Source organism: Alosa sapidissima, chromosome 5, assembly GCF_018492685.1.
Source record: "Alosa sapidissima isolate fAloSap1 chromosome 5, fAloSap1.pri, whole genome shotgun sequence".
NCBI classification, from domain to species: Eukaryota; Metazoa; Chordata; class Actinopteri; order Clupeiformes; family Clupeidae; genus Alosa; species Alosa sapidissima.
The window spans coordinates 9,110,602-9,138,164 of record NC_055961.1 but is presented as its reverse complement, the minus strand read 5'-3'; the positions used below and the strand labels follow the sequence as shown (position 1 = coordinate 9,138,164).

General features: G+C 42.2%; 2 protein-coding genes across 7 annotated transcripts in view; one reads left to right on the top strand and one right to left on the bottom strand.

Moving 5' to 3' along the window:
• Nucleotides 1-13,936, bottom strand: part of nrg2a (neuregulin 2a) — a 76,927-nt gene extending 62,991 nt beyond the window's left edge. Inside the window, exon 1 of one of the 5 annotated variants that reach the window (XM_042092530.1) lies at nucleotides 12,640-13,936. In XM_042092530.1, coding sequence (XP_041948464.1) covers nucleotides 12,640-13,048 — 409 coding nt within the window. In that variant the 5' untranslated portion in view covers nucleotides 13,049-13,936. The remainder of the gene's footprint in view (nucleotides 1-12,639) is intronic. The other 4 variants (XM_042092529.1, XM_042092527.1, XM_042092526.1 and 1 more) reach the window with 4 other exon arrangements.
• A 1,498-nt stretch (nucleotides 13,937-15,434) lies between these two features.
• puraa (purine-rich element binding protein Aa) lies at nucleotides 15,435-27,202 on the top strand. Of its 2 annotated transcripts, none has more exons than XM_042093008.1 (2): nucleotides 15,435-15,592; nucleotides 22,963-27,202. In XM_042093008.1, the coding sequence occupies exon 2, from the start codon at nucleotides 23,040-23,042 to the stop codon at nucleotides 23,898-23,900; it is 861 nt and encodes a 286-aa protein (XP_041948942.1). In that variant the 5' UTR covers nucleotides 15,435-15,592; nucleotides 22,963-23,039; the 3' UTR covers nucleotides 23,901-27,202. The 2 variants fall into 2 exon arrangements, with proteins under 2 accessions (XP_041948942.1, XP_041948943.1); XM_042093009.1 differs by lacking the exon at nucleotides 15,435-15,592 and adding an exon at nucleotides 16,784-16,802.
• Nucleotides 27,203-27,563: the final 361 nt, after the last annotated feature.

The window sequence follows — 27,563 nt, the reverse complement described above, 5'->3', positions numbered from 1 at the left end:
TCTTTTAGCACACACAAACACAAACAAAGACACACACACGCACACACACACACTTGCCAAAGACACACACGTCTGCTCTCTGCACTCGGCAGCATTCTTCGAATCAAATCAAATTCCTCACGCGCTCTCGGCTCGTCCTTTATCTGGAGAATGTACCGGGAGCACAGCACAAACATGTCACACTGAGGAAGCCACGGAAAGCCTCGCACAGCCCCAGCAGCACAAGCAGAGGGAGAGAGGGAGAGAGGGAGAGAGGGTGAGAGAGAGGGAGAGAGGGAGGATGGAGGGGGGCGGTAGGGCAGCACAAGTAGAGGGTGAGAGGGTGGATGGATGGGGGGGGGGGTTAGGGCCTCCTTCAAATCATTTGCATTTCTGTTTCTGCTCCTCGGAGGCGCACTGGCCTCTTATCAGCTGGTCCTTATCTCTCCACACCAATACAGGCCTTTCCCGAAAAACACGTCCCAGTGCGAGGCCCCAGCCACTTGCAGGGGATGAAGGCTTTGGGTGACGGGGACAGTTTGTCTTCCAGAACCCCCTAACACCCCCCCCCCCCAACACCACTCCAATCCTGATGCCTCCCTCCACCCCAGATTAGGCTGGCAGTGAGGAGATAGTGGGTGAGGGGGCCGAACCCCCAGAAGCAAGAGTGGCCCCCAGAGTGGCCCCTTCTCTCGGCTGCTGGTGCTGACCGGCAGTGGTATTCCAGGAAGTCCTGACAGCAACTGGGCCGTCTCAGTGCGACAGGCAGACAGCCCCGGTCAGCGATACGCTCCCCGTCCGTGCGGCCATCCAACAACAGCAAACTGCACGCTCGGAGGGCCAAGTGAGTCACATTCACCCCAAACAGCACCAGACGCGATCAGCCACAGACACACACGTGCGTACACACACACACACACACACACACACACACACACACTAGCCAGAACAAGAGGTTATGACATCCACAAAAAACTACACTCATGCACGCACATACACATATCAGATTCACACACACACACAAATAAACAAACACGCTCAAACATACAAACAAAAATCCACATCCATTCGTGACATTAAAGAGAGCTGTGGAATTAACAATGGATCATAAAACAAATGGATGAAAAAGATGAAAAGGTTTTGTCCTTTACTATGCCAAATCTAACAGTGAGTCCACATTTGAGAAAAATATTCAATAAACATCATTGTAAGAAATCTAGTTTCATATTATTTTATTTTACATTATTACAAATTATTTGTATTTTGTATTACTTGGTGCAAAAATGATGAAGTTGACGGACATGTCAGAGAGAGCTTGTTCATTCTCGGCTGACAAGATGATGAGGGAGAGGCAAAGGAATGCTGGAGAGGAAGAGGATATGAGAGGGACAGACATCTCTCTGATAGCACTGCTGCATGTGGCCACTGGTTGCCCTTGACCACATCCATGACCCTGACGAACTTCCCCTCCTGTAGCCATTACAGAACATGCCTCAAATGTGTTATCACATGGAGATATCACACACTGACTAAAGTTGGTTACTATGTGACTAAGCTAACAATGTCAGGCACGCTTTGGAGAGCGGCTGACCATGAGCGTACAACACAGTACGTCTTCATTCATGAAGGCCTTTATCACATGTGTGTGTGTGTGTGGGGGGGTGTCTTGTGATGTTAGTGTTCTTTTTGGTGGAATGCCTCTGTTTCAGACAGATGTGGCGTAAAGACACGCTAGCCACTGTGCTCACCGCAGAGCAGCGGGAGGTCGAGACGCCAAGGGTCACTGGGATGGTTAGGGAACCGATGCACACAGACACCAGATCAGCCCATGGAAGGACCTGCCTCTCTCTTTCTCTCTGTCCCTTTTTTCTTTCTCTCTCTTAGCTCTGCTCTCTATCTTTCAACAACAATTGGAGAGGGGGACCAGACGGAAAGATGGAGTGTTTGGACAGGCAGATAAACACACTCCTGCACCAAGTCAAGTCCTCTCCAGATTACGGCAACAAAATAACTAGTGAGATTAATGAATGTGGGGAAAGAGAAAGACGTAACTCTTGCTAGACTCATCCACACACACACACACACACACACACACACACACACACACACAAGCATACACACACACACACACACACACACGCACACACACACACACACACACACACACTTTAGACCAGAGGACACATGCACACCATAAGACCACATAAGGAAATAGTGGCCGTAAACACTGAGCTCATAGTTGTCACTTCACAATAAAGTATGCTAGCCTGGGAATACCCATACGAACCTTAGGCAAATTTGGGATTTGCTCTGCAGGTCCGTCTGGCCAAGAGGCCACTGAAGCCCATTTCCAATGTCCCTAAAACACGGGCACTTAAACACAATCGCTAATGTGCATTTCTTTGGAACTGAGTAAACAACTGCATTTAAAACCTTCGTTTACAAGATTGCTACACTTCTGAAACAATTTGGTAAGTGTTTAATGTACCAATTTACGTTTCATTTCACTGCTAGTTACGCCCTTGCTGGAAGTCGTAAGTCAGTGAACCTTTTCCAGACCCACTCTCAATTAGAATTGAGAAGGTCTGCGTACTAACCAGGGTAAGCATATGCATGAATGAATTTCTGGTTTACTGGACAGTCATTGGATTAAATGATTAATATTTCATTTGTACATTTGCACAGATAATTATCTACTATGCACTAGTATTTTCAAATCCAATCCAAGACAGTCTACCAAACAGGGCACTCTGCCTTAACATCACAAAAAAGTAGCATCTGTTTCTACAATGGATGAGCAGAGATGTACATTCTGATAGAACCAGAGAGCCCCATGGAGTCAGGTGATTAATTACAGGGCTACGTTCAAGACACCAGGATAATGACCATTCTAGTTTTACTCTGAAGTAGTGTGCCGTGCTGATCTGCTCACGGACAAGAGTGAACTCCATGTCACTGACTTAAGAGACTGCTTAAGAGAGAGAGTGAACTTCACAATTAACAGATCAATGCATGAATTGCCCTACATTCCTTTACTACCATGCTCACCACATGCAACCTGGTTACTCAGTAAGGTCTCACCATAATCTTACATGAACTGAATACAGCCAAAACAGCATGTCCTCTCCAAAATAAGGCATACCAGGTGAGTATGCAAATCAGCACTGAACTGATGAGCTGAACTGATAAATGTTCTGGTTATGCAATGTCACCAAAACGTCATCAAATACTCTCAGGTTTATTAATACTGGAGTTTACTTGTTGCTCATAAATATGTAACCCCCTACAAAGTGCATATTTTGCACAAAAATGACCTATTGTAACCTTTTTCTGATAACTTTGTTATGCTTTTCACCTGTATGGGATTTGGCATGTTTTAGGCAGACACAACTCTAGCCTTAGTCTTATTTATACGAGTTATGTGTCGCTTAACAAGGGCCAGTGGCCTCAGTGCTGGAAAAAGGCAAATTCTTCTCTGTCCACCTCCCAAAAACTAGCAAGAGAACAGTCATCCATTCATTCTTTTTTTGAGTCTGTTCATGTCAAGACACACATCAATCCACACCTACGACATACCTGAGGAAACAAACACTAGCTGGGGATGCGTGTGGTGTGTGTGGCAAACATGGCCGGACACGTCCCTAAAAACACACTCTGAGGCACCCAGTGGGAGTGCCGGCAGCCCCTCTTTTCAACACTCTGGCACTGCACACACACACACACACACACACACACACACACACACACACGAGTACAGCAGCCCTTCCCATGGTCCTCTTGTTTTTTCCATTTTGCTGAGCTCTTGTCACACGCAGTGCCAAAAGTGCATGCATACAGCACTGCATTAGCTGCACATATGTGCACATATGCACATGCACGAATATGTGCAGATATGTAAACATATATGAGTGTGTGTGTGTGCGCGCGCGCATGCATACACAGTAAAGCACACACACTAAATATTGCATTCAGGGCATTTGGATACATGGATGTCAGTTCATGCAAAGGGAACACACATCTCCACTCATATTCTGATTGCATGCAATGACTACCATCATTTGGGGATTTTTAGATCATTTACAAGTACAGTGCTGCATATGTAGTAGCACTGTCCTCATTCACAAATGATTGCATGCGTTTGCTTGTGCATACTATTGCCTGAGCTTTTAGACAGAATGGGAAGTGTTATGGGATAGAATGGAGAGTGTTATGGCAATCAGTATCAGTGTGTGTGTATGTGTGTGTGTGTGTGACATGACCCATTAGCTGACCATTTGTCTGGCAAATCGCAGGTTAGCGTTCTTCTGGCCTCTCTCTAATAGCAGCATTAAAGGCCGAGGGAAAATCCCACGAAAGGACGCCTCCCAAGCATGTGAGCCGACCACAGCTGACCACACACGTGTGTGGAGAGAAGGACCGGCCGCTGCGTGCCAGGGTGATTCTGGGAGAGAGGTCATCTGCTGGGTCCTTCCCCCTGCAGCTGCGTGCTGCCCGTGGATGTGCCCGCGTGCACGCTGACTATTGCCTCTGCTACTGCTGCTGCTGTTGCTGCTGCTTTGCTGCAGTAGGTAGGCCAGCACAGAGGGTTCCTGATGAATAGTTGATGAGCAGCTTCCGGGCAGAAAGCAGAAGGGTAAATCTATCCACTCCAACAGCCTCCTACTCAAGCAGCAGCATACTACCCCCCCCCCACCCCCCGTTGCCTCCCTTCTCTGTCTGTCCACTCTTTCCTTCTTCCGCACCACAGTCACAAACATGTCTCCCACCGTCCGTTCAAAAAACCCAGGCAGTAGTAACAAGGCTCATTTGGCACTGCTACAAGCAGTGATATTTTTTATTTGGTGGGAACCAAACGAGAGGGGAATGTCCTGCACAGTCGAGCCTCCCATCTCCTGGACGGACCCCCTGCAACGTCAGCAAGGCCACGAGGCATTGTCTCTCTCTCTCTGGCTCACTCTGCCTATGGTGATCAGCTTTTAAGACCTCTTTACCTGACGGAGTAAATTATTATTCACCTGCGTCGCTGAGAGCCCAGGGCCAAAGATTAGCCTCCACGTGCTCCCCTGCAAACTGGCAGAGTGGAGGCTTACAGTAGGAGGATGCGAGCGCCGCTGCAATCAGGCATTGTAGAATCTCACATACATTAATAAATATGCACATCTGCATTCATAACATATCATATGCGGGGGAAAAAGCCAGATGGCATTCAACATCCCAGCAGATTACCCCATACAGAAAGATATTTCAGTTTTTATATGAATGTAAAATACCCATAGCAAGTCAGTAATGCTAGTTAGACTACTAGCGGAAGAGCAGTTAAATTTAACTACATTCCATGATCAAAAGTGCCTAACACTAAGACTGGTCAGCTCACTGCGAACACATTAACCTGAACCTATGCATCCACTGCGAACATATTATTCCTGAAGTCCAAAAGGTACTTTCTTGCTAAAAGCCATGGTAACTGTAGAAGGTTTAAACAACGTGTGCACAGATTGAGGTATCCATTTCCATTAAGTCGGAGTGGGCTGGAGGCAGAATAGAAAGCACAGGTTGGCACAAACAGGAAGGACTAATGAGAGACTAATACGAAACTTCTGCGCTTCGCCGCCATCAATCCCCCACCCCGACCCCTGTTCGCCTCCACCCCCTAGCCAAACATATGCAGGACCTTACAGTTTATTTTCCTGTTCAGGGTCCACTGACAAAGACGTGGGGAGGGCTAAAAACAACACTGGTCCAGATTGTCTGTTGTGATAGCTCAAAGTCTCGCTGCCCAAGTCCACGTTAAACACATAAGCTCCACTCTGGCTCAGTTCTGCTCAGCATACACTGAGGGCATGGGCCAATTCCAGACTTTTTTTTTTTTGTTTTTCAAAAATGCAAATACGCTCATAGCCATAATTGTTACAAAAACTTTTTTTGTTCTCTCTACCAGAGCTTTGTGAGCAGGGCCCGCCGCTCCAGTGTGCTCTCAGAGCATGCAGTTTTAAACCCAGTGGTCTGTTCAAAAGCTGTAGTGCAAAGGTCCCCCCTTTCTGGATATGCAATGCTGCAAAAGCCTGAGAGGAATCTAAAATATAAGTGGAATGCTTCCCAAGTGGTGCCCGGCACTGAACATGTGGTAAACTCTTCATCGGACCCACTCGTCTTGGCCAGCACCACCATTTCATGTTTCACAGAGAGCAGAAGTGTGTGTGTGTGTGGGGGGGGGCACCTTCCATGTTTGAAAACGACTCAAAAATCTGTCATGGTTAAAGAATTATTCATGTGTTGCATGACGATTTAGAATTGAATGGGACAGTGACGCTCCAGCTGAGACGACTGCTGAGAGAGAGAGAGAGAGAGTGGGAGAGAGGGAGAGAGAGAGAGAGAGAGAGAGAGAGTGGGAGAGGGGGAGAGAGAGAGAGAGAGAGTGGGAGGGTGAACTACCTCTTGCCTTTTTGCCATTCCTGTTGGATGAACTCTTTTTTGGGGGGGACGAATTTTGGATGACTTAGAATCCTGCTCATATACTGCCTCTATGTGGTGAGTCTGATGCATTTTCCACCGGGTTCAACATACCGGTGCTCTGTGGAAAAATACACTGTTAAAAAGCGAAATTAAATAGACAAAAAAATTCTATGGCAGCTGATGTGTACTTTTATTTTTATTCTTTAGCTCTTTAGTGTAATACCACAACATATTTTTTATACTCGAAAATGTGACAATATCTTTTTAGATTTAATTGAAATACTTCAACAAGTTGCACAACTGTGCAGAATGTGCAGTTTGGAATATTCAGGATTTCAGATTCTATAGATTTAATTTTCTACATGGGTTGACATAACTGTTACCGTACACTTGTGAACAAGCATGACGTTGTTCAGGAAAGTACAATTCTATGATCCATTCTTGGTCTATTGCAAATATCCAAACTATATCAACTTTTTTGTTTTTATATGAGTGTCAGCACATGTTCACCTTAATAAGAGCTACAGCATGGCACAAACAACCCACACAGCGCCCAGACAGGACCAAACCAGTCGAGCACCTGGAAAAGCCCACTCTGCCATGCAGCCCTTGTCTGTCAGGGCCCGAGACTCTCACCGCTGAATTTACTGTTCCTCAATTACATGGCATTACACAGGCTTGCCATCTTATCCACCATAACCCCTCATAACCCCTCGCCTCCCAAGAGGCGCCCGCTCGGCTCATCCCACAATTTATAGAGGTGCGGTGAGCGGGAGATTGCTGTGGGGGGTGCTTGTGTCCCTTCAGCAGCTCTGGTATGACTCCTGCTGATGCGGGTCAATGGAGGAATGATCTGTCCGGTGGAAATACACAGGAGCATCATACTTCCCTTTGAATGCAAAGCATTGAGATGTGACAGTGGTGATGAGACTGGAACATATGTTAGCTGGTAATATTATCTGTCTCACGGCAATGCTGGTGATAGTGGTAGCAGCAGTGGCGGTCTTAAAAAGAGCTGATTTAAGCATGTTGTGCAATAATCACACGCAAGCATGATATGGGTGTGAGGGATTGAGTAAATAATGGCAGAGGGACGGTCTTTCCTCAATGCCACTGTCGGCTCACACAGCTCAGGCTACGGGGGTATCTTGGGTGGGGATATCAGCCTAAATGTCATTCAGAATAGTCCCCTTCAAACATTTTAGTTCTCTTTCAGGGTACAAAGACTGATGCACATTCGTGTAAAATGTGAATCTGTAGTCAATTACTTTCATGCAATTTAAAATAAAACATGCACAAAACAAAATCTTTTCTACAAAAAGACTACTCAATAGATGGAGGCTTAAATAGATAAATATTGTTGCCAGCTGTCAGGGTCAGATTTATCTTCGGAGGCTGAGTTTAATCTAAGATGGCTGCACATTGTCTCAACTGTAATAAACCTGAGAACGCGAGGCCGTTTTCTTGTGTGCGGCGGAATGAGTGCTTTGGTAATCTATTGAAACTACATCCAGCCGCTGCACCCAAGAAGTGCTGACTAGAAAATCAATGGCTGCAATTCAAATGTGACACTGCATTTAGAGCCAGAAATAATCTGCTCAATGAGAAAGAAATCTCAACCTCTTTCAGTCTTCAGCAATTCTGCAATGTAGCCTCACCCATTTAATGTTTGTTCCAAACCTCACTCGACTTCCTGAAAGCAGTCCATCTCCACAGTGACCTAAACCAAATACACTATGGCACAGATACTGCACTGTGGCAAAGTCTCCTTGGATGTGAAAGGCTATTTCAGCTATACTTCCATGAGCCATTTTTATAATTTAAAGGAAACAGATCAATACCTGATAATGTCGAAGTTATCGAAGGAAAAACTAAATTGTGCAAGGCCTGAAAATGTTTGAACAATTAAAACTGACAGTTGGTAGCAGCAAAATGAATATGTTTAAGATTTTAGTCTTTGCAATCAAATGAATCCAACTACAAAGTCATCATTGTGCTCATTATCATGCATCACTTATCCCCTTAAACTACACACACACACACACAGAAAGAGAAATACTAAATACCCTCTCTATACATTGTTTTAGATCAATGTCATAGTCAAGGTAAAAACATGTATTCCAGTAGCCTGGTGGTCAGCTGTGTTTGATGGGAAAGTGATGTGAAGTTCCACCTATGTCTAAAGTCACGGTGGCCAGCTACAGTACATGACAAAGAGCTGAGTTGGCACATCTCTCCCCGTAGGTCCCTCAAACAAGCCGAGGAACAGCACTTCCTTTGATACTGCACCGACGCAGACCAGACGCACAAGTCAAAGCTTTGAAACAAGTCTGAAAGACAGCATATGACTGAGAAGAAGTGACGCACCGAGTACAAGCAGTATTCAGCCACCCAGGGGAAGTGTGCTATGAACGGGCCATACAAAAGAGCTAAAAGGCTAATCACTCCAAAACAGGTTTCAAGGGTAGACACATGCTACATTTCACTCACCCACTCACAGGAGATGACACATTCATAACACTTTTAATACCGGAAACCCAATTCCAAGTGGCAGACATGTTACATTTTTTGTAAAAGGAAGTAAAACCGAGGACATAGAAACAGGAAAAGTCTAAGCCACAAAAAAAATAAAAATGTCTGTAGCTATAACTATAGTACATAAAAGTACTGCAGCTTTTTTGCCAAACTATCTAAACAAACAAAGATGACTATAAGTCAGGTTAACATATGTAATGAGTATATAGTTCTAGTGCTTTTCCATTTCCTTGTGATGCAGTACAAATATGCTGGTGCCAATAACTGTGGTGGTTCTCGAAAATCATCCGATAAGATTTTCCCGTAATCTTAGGTATGCAAGAGGATGCTTGAGTGCATGAGTATGTGTCTTTTCTCATCCTACTGTCACGAGCCTCAACTCTTTATTCAAATGCGCCAGTGCCAGGAGCCCTGGGCCAGTAAGGGAAAACACTCCAGGCTGATGAACCTAAATGAATTGTTGTCATGGGTAACCAGGATCAATACCTAACCCTATCTGGGTATTCAACTGTCAGTCAAGACCTAAGCAGTTCTCCCTGCTGTCAGCTAAAGACCTTACCCTTCTCACTGATAACAACTGAACATGTTGAAGTTACTGTAACAAGGCGCACAGCACATTCAACACAAAGGAGCTCGCTCACAAGGCAAGCCATGAAAAGGAATCGTTAAAAGATCCAGGATTTGGCTGTGTCGTGCTTATAATTTGGACATTAGACACACATATTCGTGCCACAATATGCCACGGCACAACGTGTGAATCTCACATTCAGATGTATGCTGACACATTTGGGCGAGGAAGAATTGGCAGAAATACTGACACATTGAGAGCCAGGGAATTCAGATGCTCTTCCTGTGGTAAGAGCCAGAAAATACAATTCATCAGGGAAGGCTTTGACTACCCTGTAACAGCCCTCATATCCCCAGTACATCCACAGATACAAGAACTATCACACTGTGCTACAATGATGAATGTCCTCTTAGCCTGGGAAGACCATCTATTAAAAGAGCCGTAGCTTTCAGGCCAAATATCTGGTTGCACAGTGAGGCGAGAATTGCCAGTGACTCTATCCCAAATTAGTTCAATCATATTTAAACAAAATCCCTGTTTGTCTGGAGGATGTGGGTGTGAGTGCACGATGAAGAGGCTTTTTCTCTGCGATACCGCTCCAGAAGTAGGCCAGCCTTAGTGCACCTTCTCTAGTTGCCTGCAGCTGAAGAAGAGTACCATAAGCTCCACTGCAGTCACAGCCTTCTTACATGTTCACATCGCTCTCTCATTCCCAAAGAAGGCGCATCCTGTATCCTATACCTACAGAACAGCGCTCAAGCCAAAAAGAGGAAAACGACACGATTCAACTCAATTATTTTCAAATCTTACACAAAGCAAATATATATATATATATATAAAACGTAAATTACATTTGTTATGTTAAATCCATTTTTAACCATGTTAAACTAAAGCACAAAAAGGACAGGCTCTGCCATAGCACACACCCATTCAAAGGTGTATAATATCACTGACAAGACATCTATCCACCTCTTTCTTAGAAAAGGGCTTCCAATACCCTTTCTTTGAGAGGTACTGAAGCACAGCATGTCAGACATACGCCACTTTTATTCCTGCACTGAAAATGGGTCCTTCCCCTCGGTGCATGTCCATCAACAGCTGTTATTCCCGTCCTGTGTCATGTCGTGGTGCCAGAGCTTCCTCTCAATATAGTGCCATTACTGCCACGGGCACACTCAGAAGGGCCCATCCGCTGCAGCTGAGACCTCCCTGTTCTATGGGTGGGGGCAAGTGAGCCTTTGATAAACAAAAAACAGTACATTTCCTCGGTCAAGCAAAAAATGCATAGAAATATAGATAGATAGATAGATATATAGATAGATAGATAGATAGATAGATCGATAGATAGATAGATAGATACTGTAGATAGAGGCTATTTATTTCACCCTGTCAAAGTAAATATCACGATCAAACAATAAGAGCATTTTCAATATGATCCATGAGCAACCTACAACCTATTCAGCAAAATAAACACAACCTTGCAGTAAGAAATGTATACCCTTGTTTTCTGCCCACCATTGTAGGCAGACAAACACACACACACACACACACACACACACACACACACACACACACACACAAAACATAACATGTATTCCAGTGTCTTGGATGCGTAGGTCTGCACCAGAAGAAAAAAATAGAACACCATCCAAACTGTTTCTCACTCTCAGCTCACTGAGTCATTAGGGATGAAAAAGAAACACATGCAAACATAAGCCAGTGAGGCAATCTACCATTTCTGATGCTGCTGGAAGAGAAAGGCCCATGCCTGTCTGTCCATACAGACCAGAGAACAGACAGACAGATAACGGGGCCAGATTTGGCAAATCTTTTTCATCCAGGTGCTAACTGGCAAATAGTCAACATAAATGGAAACAATTTAAACAGTGACAAATCAGAGAAAAGTGAAATGTATAATGTGCCAAAGATTCTATCTTAGCCTACTGGTTTATGCAAAACATAGCACTGAACAGTGAATGTACTCTTCATAAAATACATTCAAAGTTCACCAGGGGAAAAAGTATCAAAAGTATTACTCTCCTTGGTCTGTGTTTGTGAAATACGGTGTGTCCTGTGAGCACAGTCTCTGTCCACGCCATTTTACAGCACCCTGGACAGCGAAAGTTGTTCTCAAACGCTCAGCCAACTGATTGTACCTTTACAGCAACTACTTGCTCTCTGTACTTGAAGATGGTCCTACTGATTGGGCACGTTTAGAATTCCACATACTCTCAGTCTCAGAGTGAGATCACTGCAATGAGGTGTGGGGGTGCAATTGCAGTTTTCTCTTCGAGGACAGAGTGATTCATTATCACAGAACACATCTAATGTGAGCCTACATGTAGTAGCACTAGCTCAGCTAACCCAGGCTTAAGGAAACGCTATCCCAAAAGTACCAGGCTACTTGCAAAGGTGTGTATTGAAACTTACATTCATATTCCACTTGAAACAGTCCTGAACTCCTTGGGGCATTAATTAGGGTGGGCCTACTATAGCTTAGTTCAGAAACATGTTCTTGGTGCAGAAGTTTAGTTAATGACACAACATCTCTAAATGTGTAAAAATGTTGATGAGTTTCTTTATGTTCTAGGTAGGTTAGAGTTTAAGCACATCCTTTGTAAGGGTTATGATAGATAGATAGACAGGCAGATATATATATAGATAGATAGATAGATAGATAAATAGATAGATAGATGTATATGCAGTGTTGCAACACAATAACAGAAATCAATTAGGGCCACAAGCAAAAAATAAGCCTTCTCTTGCTCTTACCTAGTGTGTGTGTGTGTGTGTATTCGTGTGCGCGAGCTCGTGCGGCGCATGCTTGTATTTGTGTGTCTGAATGTCTGTGTGTATGCAAGTATGCGTGTGCAGCTATGTGCAATATGGCATCATGAAACCTAAATGTTGATCAAACCTGTCGATTAATGCGGGAGATACGTCGCGAATGATAAGGTTTTCTTCTCCAGGTTAAGTGTGACAAAGCCTTAAGCATAAGATACCCAGTGCCAGAATAGCATATCAGACCAGTCTTCACCGCAAACCACTACCAGGTGCCTGTGTTTCTATCCGAAACCCCAGGCAAAGGTAAAGAATAAACTTACCGCAGTCCTCACATAAGATCTTCCCAACATCTTTTTTTAGATTCTTCCCACTAGCATCTAGGGGTGCAAATGATGCCTTGAAAACCAATGGCTCGTCGGTGGGGTCCATGAAAAAAATGTACTTGTGGTTCTTTTTCACTTTGGCGCACGGAGCCTCCGAGCTAAATTCCCCCACGGTGACGAGCTGCTCCCGCTCCAGACCCCCGCTGTTTCGCGGCCACACGTCCAGGACTTTGACATTCACACTGTACGGCTCCGCTGAGACGTTCAGAGGCGCGGACTGCACCTTGCCCTCGATCACCACGGTGGATTTGTGAGCCTGGTCCTGCAGGGAATTCAAACTCGGGGAGTAGCAGGCGAAGGAGACCCCGATGACCAGCATGGATAAATGTACTGAGTCAAGCCTCATGCCGCCTGCTTTGGCTCGGTGGTCGCTGGTCGCGTTGCGGCAGGGCTCTCTGGGCAGCGGGGCGATGGCGGTGGAGCTGGGTTGAAGAAAGAGATTGCAAATAGGCTCCAGTAGCTCGGCAGCGCGGCAGACCTTGCGTAAGTGTCCATGCCATCGGGATCCGCTGCTTTTTTCCAATAAATTTGCAATAGGGAAACACCAGCTAGGAAACCGGAAACAGCGTAATGATGCTGTATTAAATTCCAGTCACTTCATTCTGTTAAAGTAGGTTCTAAATATGCATGGTATTCACGGATATCTTCTCTCCTCCATCGGCTGTTATGCCGCCACACCAACCGCAAAACGCCGCCAGTCTATTTTGCCCAAAAATGCAGTCAAGTAAGCGCACAGCACAGCGCTAGATCTCTGGATCATTTGCTGCAGAGAAAATATACGAAATACTGCAGTGCACAATTCGCGTCTACTTCCTAAAAGACGTACAATTTACTGTCCTACCGAAATATGAGTGTTTTGTTAATCCAATATCTACACCGTCACCGCGTTTTCCTTCCCACTTGTCTACCCACCTCCCCTCCTACCAAATTGAAACATTAAAAATATTCAGGTTGAGGCTTCCGCACAAATAACAGATATACAGTTAAAGAAAGGTGGCGAACGCCAATGTACCGGCGAATAGGTCCCTAAAGTATCCAAAGCTCAAACATATCACTCCATATCTCTCTGACAATATATATCCATGTTTGCATCCAAATAACCACTAGAATCCGTCAGAGAAACGTATAACCGATCCCCCTCTAAAACTGTCCACTCATTGTCAGTATCGATGGAGTAGACAGCTCTCCCAGGATTGCTGTTCCTGGGGCGAGGGCTATCGCTGCAAAAACATACGCACGTCTCTGACTCCACAAACGACAGTTTTGAATGAGTTTTTCGTCTCATTCTATCACTGAATCATGCCCTGCATTCAGGTCACATTCGCAGCTGAGCCTCTAAAAAAAGAGTGAGGCGTTGCACCAATCGATAGATCTGCACGCTCTGCGTTGTGCTATTAGACCCATCAACGTTCACAAAAACAAAACAATTAAGTTACAAACGTTGTGCTGCATGCTTTGGTGTGAATTATCATTCAATACTGAGCGTGACGAACCGACTGACAAAGTTTTACAATAAACTTAAGGCTAAAGTAAGGCTATAGTGCTTAAAGATTTAGGTTAAACTCAGAAGCGTCAGGTTTGATATACAGAGACACTCCCACTCCTCCCTTAGTGCATTGATAACAACGTGCTTCAATTAAAAAAATATTATGTAAAATGTCATTCTTTAAATGTACGTGTAAGATAAACCTGTGGCTATGCAACCAAGTCGTAGTCAAACATTCACTAAGAGCGACATCTGCTGTTTCGGGTGCATTCTCACCACAGATAACAGCGCGAGGCCATATAGTTACAGCCTACCATACAGAATCAATCAGTAGCCTCTTTCTATGCCCTTATAATGTAGCCCTAGGCCTACATCAAGTACCGTTTGATTGAAGTTCTGCGCATATCTGTAGGCTAAATCACAGTCAGCACTGCTACATCAAAATCACCTCACCTGAGTTAGCAGGTAGGTGGTCAACATTTATTATCTCGACACATAAACTTAGTCGAAACTAAATTAGCCGAAGATGGTGTTCATTAACTGAGGACACCTAATTTGCAGGTGGAAAAGTTAGCCTACTCGGCAGATAGTTAGTGTAGCGTACAAAAATGCTGCTGTCCATGGTTCTGAATCGTCATATCGCATCAGAGGTGAAACCTATCGGCCTAAATCAGTTTATCAAATTAACCTACGAAATAGTAAATCTTTTCAGAATTTTAAACATTTACAATCATTTCAGTTCAAAAACACGCTTAATTAATAGGCAGGGGGACTGAACTCTATCTTGTGACTGTTGACTATCCTTTTTGGCTACATTAGCCTATAAGCTATTACATACATTAACTTCAAGTGCAAATCACACTGGGAGACGGTGAGCAGCAATATGTTTATGTATCTGTATACTAATCTGATGCTATTCTGGGAGTTTATCATCCTTAAACAATGCATTGAAAACTGTGGGATTTAGAACACCATTCATAAGGATCACGATAATTTGCTGAAAACTTGGTCTGACGGATTTATGTCGTGTTTAGGCTAATTGCAAAAAGGCTCTCTGAATTTCAGAGTCTGAAATCATGTCTTTTACAGCCGGCTTTAGTTTAATGCCTGCAGTTTCCTTAGTGCAACAGTGCGAGGCGCACTAACGTTGCCATTTACTTAGCAACTGAACGTGCTGACATCACAGGACAAACGTACAGCGTTGAGTCTGTACGTGCGTCCGTTTCTCCATGCCACGACTCGCTATTTCGTTCCATCTTGTGAAAAAGCGAACCAGCGAAGCAGTATTACGGTACTGCTGACAGTAGGCCTTCGAGGCTTGCTGGTTCTCACTTAGTGTTTTACTGTCTGTCAGCGACTGACGGAGCTGGGACTGACTAGCTCTCTGCCTGTGGACTAAGCGGGGTAAGGATAAGCCGAACGTTGTCGCTTATTATCGGGTCTTTGACTTTGGCAAACGGACGTCTCTATATGTCACCCTGCATTCTGCAGAGGAATTCGCTGGTCATTACAGTATTCAACTCTTTTGCACAGTCATCGTAGGTGCAAGCGTAGCGTGGTGATGATATCCAATGTAACCTCTGTTATTTTTTAGATAATTGCATGGGAGTTGATGTCAAAATTGCGTGCGGCATTAGAAAATATCCGGTCTATGCCTTTCAGACTACAAGGGTATTCCGCAATGAGACTGTTTCGTCAGCGATGGTTAAAAGTCCAAACACTCTTATACAGACAACCTATAAACAAACACGACCAAATCGGTCTGCGCAGATACTTTTACAGACTCTCTCCAACCCCACCCCCAACTCACACACACGCATGTGAACACGCACGCACACACACACACACACATTCACGCGAAGTAACATCTACTGAGCAGCGACAAGCTATTGATGACTGAGAAGGGAAAAATAGGCCCAACACTTTGAGTTGAGTTTGATATGTTGGAAAAATGAGTGAGCAGGTGGGCTGACGGCAGCTCAGTATTTTAAGGTCATACAGTTCAGTCTCCAAAAGAAAAAATATTGCTGCGTTTTAACAAAATGCACAGGCAATAGAGATAATATATGTATTCTGTCGTATGATCTATGGTAGCCTCATCACCATAGGCTACCCATCCCAGGCTGTTGATCCTGACTGAAAGGGCAACCTTACTGCTTTACTTTAAAATGTCGGGTTCGTGCTTATGGTGAAAGGTTGTCGAAACTGAAGTTTTGAAAATGACCAAATGAAATTACTCCACCCCCACCACCCTTTTTGTGTGCATTGGCTGGAAATGTTCATGGCTCGGTCCGAGCCTATATGTTTGTCCAATTAACAGAGCCAGTACACATAGCCCATGCTGCTAAAGGACCATAAAGAACAATTAGCTTAATCTGGCAAGTGAGTTGGATTAGAATAGCAGAGTTTACCTTCCATTGTGCAGGCACTAAACAGAAATACCATTAACCGAAGTTTATATCAGGTAAAGACCTAGAAGATGTCGACCTTCATTTATTATTAAATAAATGAGACACACATCTTACATCAATTAGTGCTGTTCATCATCTTCAGCTGTTTCCTAAAAATCTTAGGTTGCAACCCCCCTGAATTGGAATTCAAGTGAGATACAAAGGTAGGTAGAGTATCTTGACTATTCTAAGATTTGATCGAATGCTAATTTTCAGATGTCATGAGCCCTAAGCAGGTGTATGCATGCCCGCCATAGAAGAATATTAATATGCATACTAACATAGGCTACTTGTGCACATTCTATAGATATACGACACAGCACTGCAAATTTGGATTGGTCATTAATGGATAAACATGGGTAGAATAGATTCTATGTCTGAAATAAACCTACTAATTTGTATTTTTATTTCACACATTTGGAGCATATTGTGGGACATTGAGATACAACCACTGCAGTCATTTGTCAAGTATATGGTTAACAATTGTGTGTGTGTGTGTGTGTGGGTGGGTGTGTGTGGGGGGGGGTGGGGTGTGTGTGTGTGTGTGGGGGGGGGGGGGGGTCCCTTGCTTTGGAAGGAATTGCTGTCTTTCTCTCTTTTCCTTCCCTGTCTCTTCAGTATATACAGTAGAACGTCAGAATAAACTATTTGGTTTTTGTCTCTTCGTTCTCCCTTATTGAATGTTTGAAAGTATAAGTAGACTAAATAACTATAGTGTTTATATAAAAAGATTGGCCTAATCCATCCCCAATGAATTCCCTAGATTAGCATGGGCCTGCTTGTATTTTTAGCCTCTACACGCATTGTCTCGTTCTCTCTGCCTATGGCTCCACTGCTGTTAACTTTTCCAAAAGTTTGTTTATTTTGTTTCAGTCTGCCACTCAAGTTCTCTATGTGAATTAAACAAACCAGTGTGTCAAGCAGAAAGTAAAACTGCGGTGAATGAATGAATAGCACACGTAAATTCGAACGAATGTTTCTCGAGTCAGAGCTTCAGACAGTGTCTATGGACTGAACCATCGTAGGCTGCGTGCGTCTGTATTCAAAACTGCATGTCTAAAATCCACCTTCTTGCATGACGATGCGTAGGGCTAATTATTCATATTCAGTATCGGCAGTATTAGGCTACCGGCATTATAATACTGCTGATACATTTCAACCTAGTATTGCTTGGCAATACGCTTTTGGTGTGACATAGGCTAGCTTTATAGTTAACTTTAACAATATGCAATCGCACACTATAGTTTTATATTATAAATATTCAGATTCTGTCTAGATAAAATAATTCAAGACAGTTATGAAATAGTGTCAAGTCCAGTTGCCCAGCTGTCAAGTCGTTATAGCAGGGGATGCCGTTAGGTTGGGTAATGAACTTTTAAAGTTCATTACCCAACATGAAATTGGATAATTTGCCTCACATTTCTATATAGTTGCTTATATCATGATGTATTGCTTAAAATAATAACTCCTCTCCTAGTTACTCTCCACTGGCTCCCTATAGTGGCCAGAATTAAATGTAAATCTCTCACTTTGGCCTATAGCACACTGACTGGATCTGCTCCCTGCTATCTTAATTCAATGATCAAGATATATACCGCCCACTACGGTCTTCTGATGAGCGTCTGTTGTGTCGACCAGCCATAAACGCTAGGTCAAATTCAAGACTATTTTCCTCAGTGCTTCATTGTTGGTGGAATGAGTTGCCCAATGCTCTCTGTTCCTGTAATAGTTTTGGGTCTAAAGGCATACCTGTTCAACATGCACTTAGTTCATTAAGCGTTTCTTATTCGTTATGGTTTGTATATTATAGTATTTATTTATTTTCATTAGGCTATTGATTGAATTGACATTGCTGTTTATTATTGCTATTCTCCTTAATGTAGTCTTACCAACTTTTTAAATTCTTTACTGTTAAATTTAACTTTGTGTTGTTGTTATTTGTATGTCGCTTTGGACAAAAGCGTCTGCTAAATACCATAACCATAAAAGGGCTAAATCAATGACAAAATGCTTCATCCAAAGGTTCCCCTCTCACTGTTATATTTTCTCAGCAGAAACACACTATAATAATCACACTTTGATTAGCCATGCACAGTACATTATATTGCTACATAATTGGCCACAAAATGCCACACAGAGGCATTGATTTTCCTTAGCACCGAGTGAACAGAAAATCTATACTTTTAATTTCTTATCAATCACTACATCACTTATATCTTCAATAATTGGGGGGAGGATTAGGTATGTGTTTGAGGTAAGGTTACTCGGCTATATGGTTCATGCACGGAGTTGTTTGACAAGTTGGACACCAGCTGCCACAAGCATAAAATGCAGATCATTACTGTATCTGTATACGTTTCACTCTGCTTTAGTAAATGGTAACTATTGGCAGTAGTAGACTAAACAATGGATTTATATAGGATATATACATATCTAATATCCAGGGGTGCGTTTCATAAAACCATAATTGCTAATTGCAATTTCCCATTGCCAACAAACTAAGTTGCTAACAGGTTAGCAACTTTTGGGAAACGCACCCCAGACAGTTACCTACTGTAAGCCATACATTTCACTTGCACTGGTAAATGGTACAGAATCTGCCTTTTCGACACAGAAAATAGTTTTATTTTTATTAGGGACATTACTACTTATTCTAATTCTATCTTTAAGCTTTTAAGAAATGTGAATTTAGACATGATAAACAGAACACAGTATGCTTTTGTAATGTTTGAGAAGTTTAATGTTTGGACAGAATGAATAAATGAAAGACTCATAAAGGCTACGTTTTTGAAGTGAGTCAAGAATACAGAACCAAATCAACTAATTACTCATCTTAACATAGCCCTAAAAAAAAACTATCTTCTGTGTTGTAGGTATGTTAACACATAGGATATTGTTAGAATTTGTCAGACCAGCAGATCAATATTCTTTATTAGAAAGCATAACATTCAGAAAAACAGTCAAATAAAAAAACAGAAATTATTGACTACAACGATAGCCTAATTTATTTTAGGCCTACAATGGATTTATTCTTTATGTATCATGTTTTTTACCTTCTAGGGCAATGAATCTCCTTATTACCTCGATTAAGATAATTTTTTAAACGAAATTAAGAAATGGTTGATCATAAATAGGCTACATGTCTATAAATAAACTAGTTTCGTTTTGTAAAATATGTTATAAAAATATTTTCTTCGTTTTTGTTTAGAATAAAGTTAGTTTTATATTAGCATTACTTGTAAATAATAATAAGAAGGATAATGCTGCTTAATTTATATTTTTCTTTCAGTGGTTGGTTCCATTTTCAAGTGTCTGTTAGTTATGGCCTTTAGGAAATGTTTTCATTTACAAAAGTGTGGTGGGTGAATTGGCTTTACCCCATTAATATTCCATTTTAAATTCGAATGAGATGAATTAGCCTCAAATTAGGCATTGTTTTGAATTCAATGACAACAAGTGGCAAATGCGAAGATTTTTATGCTGACTAGACAATTCACTTCCAAATCACATATAAAGTGGCTACAATAGCTTTAATGGCTGTTTTCGAAATGGCTAATGCACACTGCTTGTATGGAAAGAAAGTGGCACGTCGCGTGCAGTAAGTAGCCTATGCAGCGTATGGCATTTCGGAAACAGCCATAGACGGCATATAGGCCTACGCTATTTTATTTGAAGAAAATTTATGACATGATAAATTTAACAATTCACTAATTGAAAGCGTTCCTAAAAATGGCATTTGTCTTTCCTTGATTCGTTACTTTTTTTTACCTTGTATTTAGGTAGGCTATATATGATAACCTAGACTACTACCAACACAATGATCCACGATGATCATGCGTATTGCAGGTTAACAGTTCCGAGTCAGGTAAGGTTCTCTCTGAAAGAAAATGAGTCGATGGAGAAAGGGACTTGCAGAGACTATAATGGGGGTATTAATGCGTGCGACTATCAATGTCAGGAAAACATCAATTAAGCCTATAGCCTAAAAAGTGCTTGACTCATTCCTGAAATTGCGAATTGTCTTTCGGGAAACACACAGACTAGACGGTCTGTGTATTTTATATGAACTTCTGCTTCCTGCCTGCTGCTGCAAGATCAGTTTATCCAATACTGAAGTTCTAACATAACACTATAGGGCAAAATGTTGGGTTTCATAAAAATACTATCTTGATCCAGTAGGCTACTTGTTACCTTAGATCTTTGTTATGCTTGCCCTGCTATTCCAACAACAGGCATGATCAGATGATGCATTACAACGGTAGGCTACAATTTCTGCAAGAGAATGAGTTGGTATGGGAAAGGAAAGAAAACGAATGCAATTAAAAGTGTGCTTGACTATCAATGTAAAAAGGGAATGTGTGTTTTGTACAGGATGTCATTCTAAGTTACACTATATATATTTTATATTTGCATTGGCATTCAATCAATAGTTATGCTTCTCTGTTATGTGTGCACTCTCGCCAGCAGAATGAGCTTTATTTGCCCTCCTATTACCTTGCATCCTGATTGCAGGGCTGTTAGGCTTAGCAAGGAAAGTGTCTGTGCATTTTATACATTTTTTGAAGCATGAAGCTATGCATACAGTATATAATTAGTCATTTCCAAATCTTAAACAGCCCAGCCCATGCCTGAATTTAGATAGGCTTACACACAGGCAGTGCCTCGAGACACAAGGCTCTGCGATTGTCATCCTCGATTTGACAGAGACTGCTCTGTTTTAATGCATGTAACAACGACCCTGGCCTATAGGCTATCTCGTAGATAGACCACCTGTTCGCGAAGACTGATACTCAGGAACACGAAGCTATATGGTCTTAATTGATATGACCATACAAATAGACTGTCTGGACATACACAGACATAGTCCTTAATGAATAACTTGCCCTATAAATTAATTGTAACAAATCCCGACGCAGACGACTTATAACGCACGTCACACTCCTCTCCTTCAATATATTCATGGGTTTCATCAGGTCCCTTTCCACAGGTGTATAAAATCAAGCACCTTAATTATCAATGCAGACTGCATGGTGCTTGATTAATACACCTGTGGAAAGGGACCTGATGAAACCCATGAATAGCCTATAGATTAACATTTCCTGAGGCTGCCTCTATGTTGCTTTGCCTGCCGACATAAAGACCCTTTTAAATTGTGTCTCCAAAATAATCGCCACCTGCCATTTGATAAATGGAACTGAAGGCTAATGATTCTGTGTAGGGCGAGTAGACGCATATCCCCCTTCACCAGAACTTCTAGCCTCTGAAGTTAAAAATGCAGTTATGGGACAGTTATAGCCTAGGCTACTACTATTTTACAGTTTTATTTTACTTACTATTTTCATGTCAAAATATTGCAGTCAAGTGCAGTAGGCTACTATATCGTGCAGTGCAGTTTTTTCCATGTCCAAATATTACATTTCCTGCATATGAACTGAAAACCATCCCTTTTGACTCTTGAAGGCAGGCTTGTGCAAAATTCCAAAATTGAATTGAAACTGTCTCTTAAATTCCAATTGAATTCTTGAATTTCACTTGCATTTTAATTAAGGTAGCAAACAGGAAGCAGAATTGCAATTCGAATTGTGCACAACCCTGCTTGAAGTAGTCCAGTTATGTTTTATAAGCTACAACAACGTGTAGTGTACTACTTTACAAGAAGAAGGATGCCATTACATTGTACAAGAAACTTAATTCATATCTGAATTGTCATAAAGTGTAACGGTAGGCTATGTTGGTAGCCAATGCACTAAACCAAGATTCATCCTTTTTTATGGTTTATGCACATTTGTTTCAGGTACATCCACAGCCAACCTTTATTGAAACTATTGCTTTCATATGCGCTTAAAATCTTACAGACAATAACAATGATGGGTTTTCAGGAGCCTGCTTACAAACCTACTATAGGCAGCTGTAGCCATAGCCTATACAAGCCATACAGCAAGCCAATAGAATAATACCTCAAAACTAAGCGCAATGAATTTGGTTAGCTGTGGGATGAACAGCTGGCGCTTCACAATGTCACTGTCTTCTCAGGGTAGCCTTATATGAAAAATGGCTATTGGCTATAGGCCTACGCGCATTATTCACATAGGTAGGCCAATTATGATTAATGCATATTATTGTCAGGACATATAGGCTTGTTGGCTATTTGCCCAGTATGAGTAAGCCTAAGACTTGATATGTTGCAAAACATTATTTTCTCTCAAAGAGCAACAATGTGGCAAGGTGACTAAAATGTACATTGCCAATGAAAATATTGTTCTTACCCTAATATTTAACGACACACACTAGTTGAAATGTACCTCATGTGCCTCTCTCATGCAGATCTCGCGAGAGCGGTGGCGTGGCTGGCTGGCAGTAGGGTTGCAGTAGACAGAGGGAGAAGGCAGGCAGGCAGCATCATGGCGGACAGAGACAGTGGAAGTGAGCAGGGAGGAGCAGCCACGGGCCCGGGTGTCGGTTCCATGCACCCAGTGACAGGAGGGGCGGGCTCGGCTTCCGGGCTGCAGCATGAGACGCAAGAGCTCGCTTCGAAACGGGTTGACATTCAGAACAAACGTTTCTATCTGGACGTAAAACAGAATGCGAAGGGCCGCTTCTTGAAGATAGCTGAAGTCGGGGCTGGGGGAAACAAGAGCCGCCTCACTCTCTCTATGTCAGTTGCTGTTGAGTTCCGTGACTACCTGGGGGATTTCATCGAACATTATGCCCAATTGGGTCCTAGCAATCCGGACATGGTGCAGGATGAACCGCGACGCGCTCTGAAGAGCGAGTTCCTGGTAAGAGAAAATCGGAAATACTACATGGACCTGAAAGAGAATCAGAGAGGCCGGTTCCTAAGAATTCGACAAACGGTGAACCGGGGGCCCGGATTGGGATCCACGCAAGGCCAGACGATCGCTCTTCCTGCCCAGGGACTTATTGAGTTTCGTGACGCTTTGGCCAAACTCATTGATGATTACGGAGTTGAGGACGAACCCGCAGAGTTGCCAGAGGGTACATCTTTGACTGTGGACAACAAACGGTTCTTCTTTGACGTGGGCTCGAATAAGTATGGAGTGTTTATGAGGATAAGCGAGGTGAAACCTACGTACCGCAACTCTATCACGGTGCCCTACAAAGTGTGGTCCAAATTCGGAAACACTTTTTGTAAATATGCAGACGAGATGAAAAAAATTCAGGAGAAACAGCGAGAGAAGAGGGCATGTGAGCTACAACAGCAGCAAGAGGAATTGCATGGCGACGATGGAGACGAGGATTGATAAATGGAGAGAAAACATGCAAAATTAATCAAAATAACAAGAGAAATTATAATTAAAACTTTACTGTAAAAAGAAAGAAACCTAAAGATTTAACTGTAACTGTTTAACTTCAAGGGAGCACCACCCACAAATCAAACCTCCACAGACTGACAGTTGCGACTACATGTCACCCATCGCTGGATGTTACCCACGTAATCCACCATTAATACAGTAAGCGGCTGCTAAACAAAGTAATAACATTATATATGAACCGTGTTTCCTACTTGATTACAAATGATAAAGAACTTGAGTGTTTATTTCCCCTTATTAACCAAGAACTTTTGTACACGTTCAAGCTATTACAAAAGGTGTTTGCAATGTTCAAATAGAATTGTTGCCGAAATGCGAGAAACAAGACCTTTTCTTGTGAGCTAATGACTTCAGCACAAATCAGAAATTTTAATTTTACTGTCTTTTTCTCTTTTGTTCCTTTTTGAACCAAAACGTAAAACCCTTTCAAGAAGGTTGTCATGTTTACCACCACATATGTTTCATGTGAGGGCTAGGGGTTGAAATGTCATGCAAGCATTCTGCCTGTCATAGGTAGGCCTACAACAGGCAAATCCATTGGAAAGGGATCAAGAGCTGTTTGCAATAGGCTATACATTGCATCGATATCACACATATTGGACTGGATGGTGGATCTCAAAATGAAGACCTTTCCAAGAGGCATATTAATATTATTAATGTATTTTTTTATTGAGTCATGCAGATCATTATTCTATATCTTTGTGTCTTGTTGTCATGCAGTGTGTATGGAAAAGGTACCTGACTTTTATTAAGGAAGTACAGTAACTACTTGCAGCAATGACATGAGTGCTTGAAGATGCAGTCCATGATTTGGTTTCACTTTTCCAAAATGTTGTAGTTGGAGCTCAACAGCCTATTAAATTACTCACCTCCTCCATTCTCTTGAAGCACCATTTTGATTGGCTGGGATTGTTTATGGCTCAGTGTGAGCCACATATTGTATGTTCATTTTCCATTTACAGAGGCGGGGCTGCGTACGAACACCGCCCTTGAGCGCAAACACTGAATGGACAGGTCGAGAACTGTGAGGAGCAATTCACTGAACTCGACAATAAAATGTAGGAAATTAGTCATGGACTGCACCTTTAATGACATATTTGTAATATAGAATTTTCAACCCTTCTTTAAAGCCCATTAAAATGTACAGGATCTTACAAAAGTGCTAATGTAAAAAAAAAAATGCAAAGTATGATTTTGTGAATCAGAAGTATTTCTGTGCTTATGGAAAAGAGAAAAAACATCCCGCGTTTTCAGTGGGAAGAATTTGACAAACAATCTGTAAAAGTATTTAAAATATCTCTATCTGTCACTATATATATGTATACAGATATAGATCTGTATATAGATATATAAGCATATGTGTGTGTGGCTGTCAGTGAGTTTGTGTGTGTGTGTGTGTGTGTGTAACAATCTACCAATGAGTAAATGAGTGGTACGGAAGGATGCTGTAGCTGCATGTGAACCTGTACACAGTTGCATTGAGATGGACATCTCAATGACAGTCCTCAAGGACCCTGCAATGAAGTGGTTTTCAATTATAATTAGACTGTTAGACTGTCTTGTTCAGATCACTAAATCTTTGACCACCAATGTGGATTTCACTTAGTCTGTAACTGTGGTGCCATCATTGCGGACATGGTATGTACCAGGGCAGTGACTACTCTTTAATTTTTCAATCCTAGTGCCGAGGTCAGTCTACAGCAGCGAGCTCATGTGGAAAGGGAAACCATGACTCAACGAGGTCCTTGAGAACCTGTGTTGGGTGCCACTGGCATTGATAATACTTGTTGAGGAGCGTAACTCTTCAGCATTTAAAACAACCTGGTGCCTTACACGCTCGGCATGCTTACACGCTGGCTGGTGCTTTGGATTGCAGTTTGGGTTCATGTATTTGATTACTTTCTTAACCTTCTCGATGTGTGATTTCATTTGAAAGTCTTGTCCCTCCCCGTACCTTCCCCTACCTTTTGTGTGACCACACAACTAGTGATGCCCACTGGTTCCCCTGGAGAATATAGGACATGGGTTAAAGTCGCAACGATTTCCCTGTTGACCTATATCCCCAAACCCAATCATCCAGGCATCGGCCTACATGTAAACATGGAAGGGGGTGTTCACCTGGACAGTAGTGTGAATGAGCTAGCTCTTCACTTGCAAAGCCTAGGCCAGTGATATAACCACAAAGGGTGGTAGGGAGTGCCACTTTTAACTGGGTAGGGATTTAATACGCTTGCACTTCCCCTGTGCAAGGTTTCTTGTAATGCTATGGCTTGGACAGTAACGTGTCATTTGTCAGAATTGTAAGGCCTCTTCTTAGAGGTATAGTCAGCATGTCTAATTTTTCTTTTCTAACATTATTCCACATTATTTGTCATTTTGAACATTTTGGCTCACAAGTTTTTTTTTTCTTTGTCTTTCTTTCCAGTGCTATATTTCATTACTGTGTGCAATATCGTATGTGCCAATTGTGGCAATATATGTATATCAATTAAATATAAGATTAATATTTGAAAGCATGTGGCTGAATTCCACGTTTATTTCTCTCTTAAGGGTTTTTTTTAAAAAAAAGCCTTTTTCTGCACTTAAACTAAAGGTCTGTATCTGGGTGAGGAGAGTAGAAGAAACACCAGCTGCCCAGTCTAGACGAGGCTTAGAGACCACTCCATCACATCCACACTACATTCATTGGACACCTACCTGTTCACCATTCTCTCCTGTGTCCACACTCCTCCACCTACCGCACCATCAGTGGGGGTTTCTCGATGGGAGGGGGAGGGGAAGGGGCAGATGTGAGGTTGTATGAGTGGCTGTACATGTGGTGTCAGTGTTTCAGTGGGGGTTTCAGTGGGAGCTTTTAGCATGCAGTCATGTTCCCTGGTTGTACTAAAAACAAAACAAACAAAAAAAAAAATATATATATATATATATATAAAAAATAATATTATATATATATATTGATTGGAGGAGATCCCTATGAAAGTGTATGATGATCTTTATTCTGTCTTCAGTGGTTAATGGATGTCTAGCACATTGCTTTCCCAACTAGAGGAAGTATCTGACTAATATGGTATTTGGAAAATGATCTCAACAAGGAATGTCTTGTGCATTTTTTCTTTAACTTATATTCCTTATGTTTTCAAAGATGATTATTGAATAACGCATTCAATGTTGATAAGTCAAATATAATTTATGTACATTTTACAAAATTTTAAAATAAAAGAAATGTTAATTTACCTACTTCTCACTAAACGGATTGCATCTTTCCTGTTCATGACTTTGTGTGATGCACTCTGGTTTGCCATGCAAGACTATAATCATGAAACGTACAGCATGTCTAGCTCTCTGCGGGTTTGCCTTGCCTCTTGCTGTCGGACAGTTCTGAAGATCTGCTACATGCATACCAAATGTTAACATGGAATGTCAAGGATCTATAATCCACCATCTTTACAGGTATATTATTAAGCCATGAGAAGCTTTTAAAGAATTTAGTGGTGGTAAATTTATAATCTTTTGTTTTTGACATTCTACAAAATTCAAGGTGAAATGCAATCTGCAGTATAGCAGCTTCTCTTAATGATGTCATTCCACCCTGAA